Source organism: Mandrillus leucophaeus, unplaced genomic scaffold (assembly GCF_000951045.1).
Source record: "Mandrillus leucophaeus isolate KB7577 unplaced genomic scaffold, Mleu.le_1.0 Scaffold446, whole genome shotgun sequence".
In the NCBI taxonomy this organism is placed as follows: Eukaryota; Metazoa; Chordata; class Mammalia; order Primates; family Cercopithecidae; genus Mandrillus; species Mandrillus leucophaeus.
In genome coordinates this window covers 823,363-826,025 of record NW_012104765.1, presented here as the reverse complement: position 1 = coordinate 826,025, position 2,663 = coordinate 823,363, and the positions used below count along the sequence as shown (strand labels likewise).

At 58.8% G+C, this 2,663-nt stretch overlaps 1 protein-coding gene across 1 annotated transcript in view; it reads right to left on the bottom strand.

Annotated features, from left to right (window-relative positions):
• Positions 1 to 214: 214 nt before the first annotated feature.
• The window catches only part of GPR157 (G protein-coupled receptor 157), a gene marked incomplete at its 5' end in the record, with an annotated part of 38,081 nt that continues 35,632 nt past the window's right edge, over positions 215 to 2,663 (bottom strand). The window contains 2 exons of the mRNA XM_011994201.1: positions 215 to 430; positions 1,272 to 1,466. Of these exons, the coding sequence (XP_011849591.1) occupies positions 215 to 430; positions 1,272 to 1,466 (411 nt within the window). The remainder of the gene's footprint in view (positions 431 to 1,271; positions 1,467 to 2,663) is intronic.

Sequence of the window (2,663 nt, the reverse complement as noted above, 5' to 3'; positions counted from 1 at the left end):
GCCAGGACACTGGTACAGGTGGAACTTGCTGCCTGAGGATCTAGGAGGTAGAAGAAGCTGAGTTGGCGGCTGCTCTCCCACTGGAGCCGAGAGCATCAATACCCGGGGCTTCCGGTGCAGCAGACATGCACTTCCGCCCCTGCAGCAGGGACGCACAGAAGCGCCCACCCCCAGGAAGGCAGCACCTATGCACAGAACTAGAAAGGACAAAAGCTCAGGTGCTTGGAAGTTCCCCTGGGGTCCCTTGGAATTCCTGAGACTCTCCTGGCTTGGAGGGCGTGGGCGCCTTGGGAGTGCCGGCCGGGCTCTTGGTGGGAGGCTGAGAAGAGCAGCAGCAGCAACAGAGAGAGAAGAGCCGGGTTCGGACGGCGCGGGTGCAGAGGACGAACATGATGCAGTTGGCACCTCCCTGAAACGTGTTCCCGATACCCTGTCAGGAGAAAAGGAGCTGTGAGCATGGGGCTGGAGTTGGTCTCAGAAACACACGTTCTCTTAATTCTTCCAATTAAGAGAAACGGCTAGGCTGGGCACGGTGGCTCATGCCTGTAATCCCAGCCCTTTGGGAGGCCGAGGCAGGCAGATCACTTGAGGTCAGGAGTTGAAGACCAGCCTGGCCAACATGGTGAAACCCTGTCTCTACTGAAAATACAAAAATTAGCTGGGCGTGGTGGTGTGCACCTGTAGTCCCAGCAACAAGGAGGCTGACACAGGAGAATCGCTTGAACCCCGGAGGTGGAAATTGCAGTGAGCCGAGATCCCACCACCACACTCCAACCTGGGTGATAGAGCCAGACTCTGTCCCTGAGCACCCCCTAAAAAAGAGAAATGGCTGAGAAACACACACACACACACACACACACATGCACACACATGCACACACATGGGGTGGCTGGGAAGTGCTGTGTACCCCAGCACCTCCCCCCATCCTCCCTGCCATGGCTGATCTGGGATGACCTTGGCAGTGGGCCTCCAGCAGGGCTCCAGGTCTTCTGGGCTGGGAAGGACCCAGGAGCAGTCAACTCTCCTGGGGCTACTCCTAGGCCACTGGTGAGCACCTCCCCACCCCGGACCACACTGATCCCACTCTGTCTCCTCTCTTCAAGGCCCTGTCTCGGGCAGAGAGGAAGGCACAGCACAGTGGGGCCGAGCTCCCTCCCTGCTGCTGTGCCTTGGCCGACACTGGGGTGCAGCCACTGTGCTGCGGGAAGGAATCAGGCTGTGCCTCCTCTGGGGGCAGGGATGACAACAAGGGCCAGGGAGGGCAGACCTACATGCAGAACGACCAGCACCGGCGTCCGCACCGCGGGGGAGTTACAGAGGGTCAGCACGAACCGCACGGTGCTCCAGACCCGGAGGCAGATGAAGATGAGCGGGATGAGCACCAGCTTCTTGTCCGCCACGGAGCAGTGGCGTGGCAGGCGGTGCTCCTCAGAGAGGATGGGCCGGTACTCAGAGAGCGCCATGTGCTGTGTGGGGACAGCGAGGGCAGACCTGAGCGGATGGGCACCCTCCCGTCACATCCACCCGGGGTGCCCAGGTCTTCCCAGGGACCTGAACTAGCTCAGGGAGGTAGGGGAGATGGGCGGTGGAGCCCGGATCCTTTTCCTGAACCCTGACTGCTAGATCCTCCGCCCAGTCCCCATCTCCATGTGGAGGTCTCAAAGTCATCTGAAACAGCTCAGGTCCAAGACAGAACACAGATCTTGACCCCTGAGGCCAATGCTCCCTTCCTGGTCTCAGCTCATGGAAACAACAGCTTTCCAGCTGCCTAGGCCAAAGCCTTGGGGCTCTGCTTTGAGCCCTTTCTTTGTCCCATAGCCCACATCCCACCCCGGCAAGTCCTGCGGCCCTCTTTGTTTGTTTAAAATAGATACACGGTCTCACTATGTTGCCCAGGCTGATCTCAAACTCCTGAATTCAAGCAATCCTCCTGCCTCAGCCTCGCAAAGTGCTGGGATTACAGGTATGAGCCGCCACCGTGCCGACTTCTAACTTCAAAACAGATCCAGACTCTGGGTACTTCTGCCACCTTCTGTCACTGCCCCGTGTCCAGGCTGTGTCACCGCTTCTCTGGATGGGCTCCCTCCTCCGCCCTGTCACCCCGTCCTGCTCCCCACTGCGGTCCATTCTCAACACAGAAGCAGCAGGGCTGCTTGAAAACCGGTCTGCTCCAGCGAGTCCTCCACTCGGAGCTCTTCAGCGCTCCCCACTCCACACGCTCCTTATGGTCACAGCGAGGTCAACCCTTATGGTCACAGCGAGGTCAACCCTGCAGCCACATCGACCTCCTTGTTATACTGCAGATGCACAGCACCCACACCCCAGGGCTCCGCACTGGCTGCTCCCTTGCTCTGGAATGCCCATCTCCATCTGTCCCTGGGGCTCCCCCCTTGCTCACTTCAAGACTTTGCTTAAGCAGCACCTTCTGGATAAGGCCCGATGCCCCTACTTAAACTGCACAGAGGCCGGGCACGAAGGCTCATGCCTGGAATCCCAGCACTTTGGGAGGCCGAGGCGGGCAAATTGCTTGAAGTCAGGAGTTCGAGACCAGCCTGGCCAACATGGTGAAACCCCATCTATACTAAAAATACAAAAATTAGCTGGGCGTGGTGGCACATGCCTGTAATCCCAGCTACTTGGGAGGCTGAGGCAGGAGAATCGCT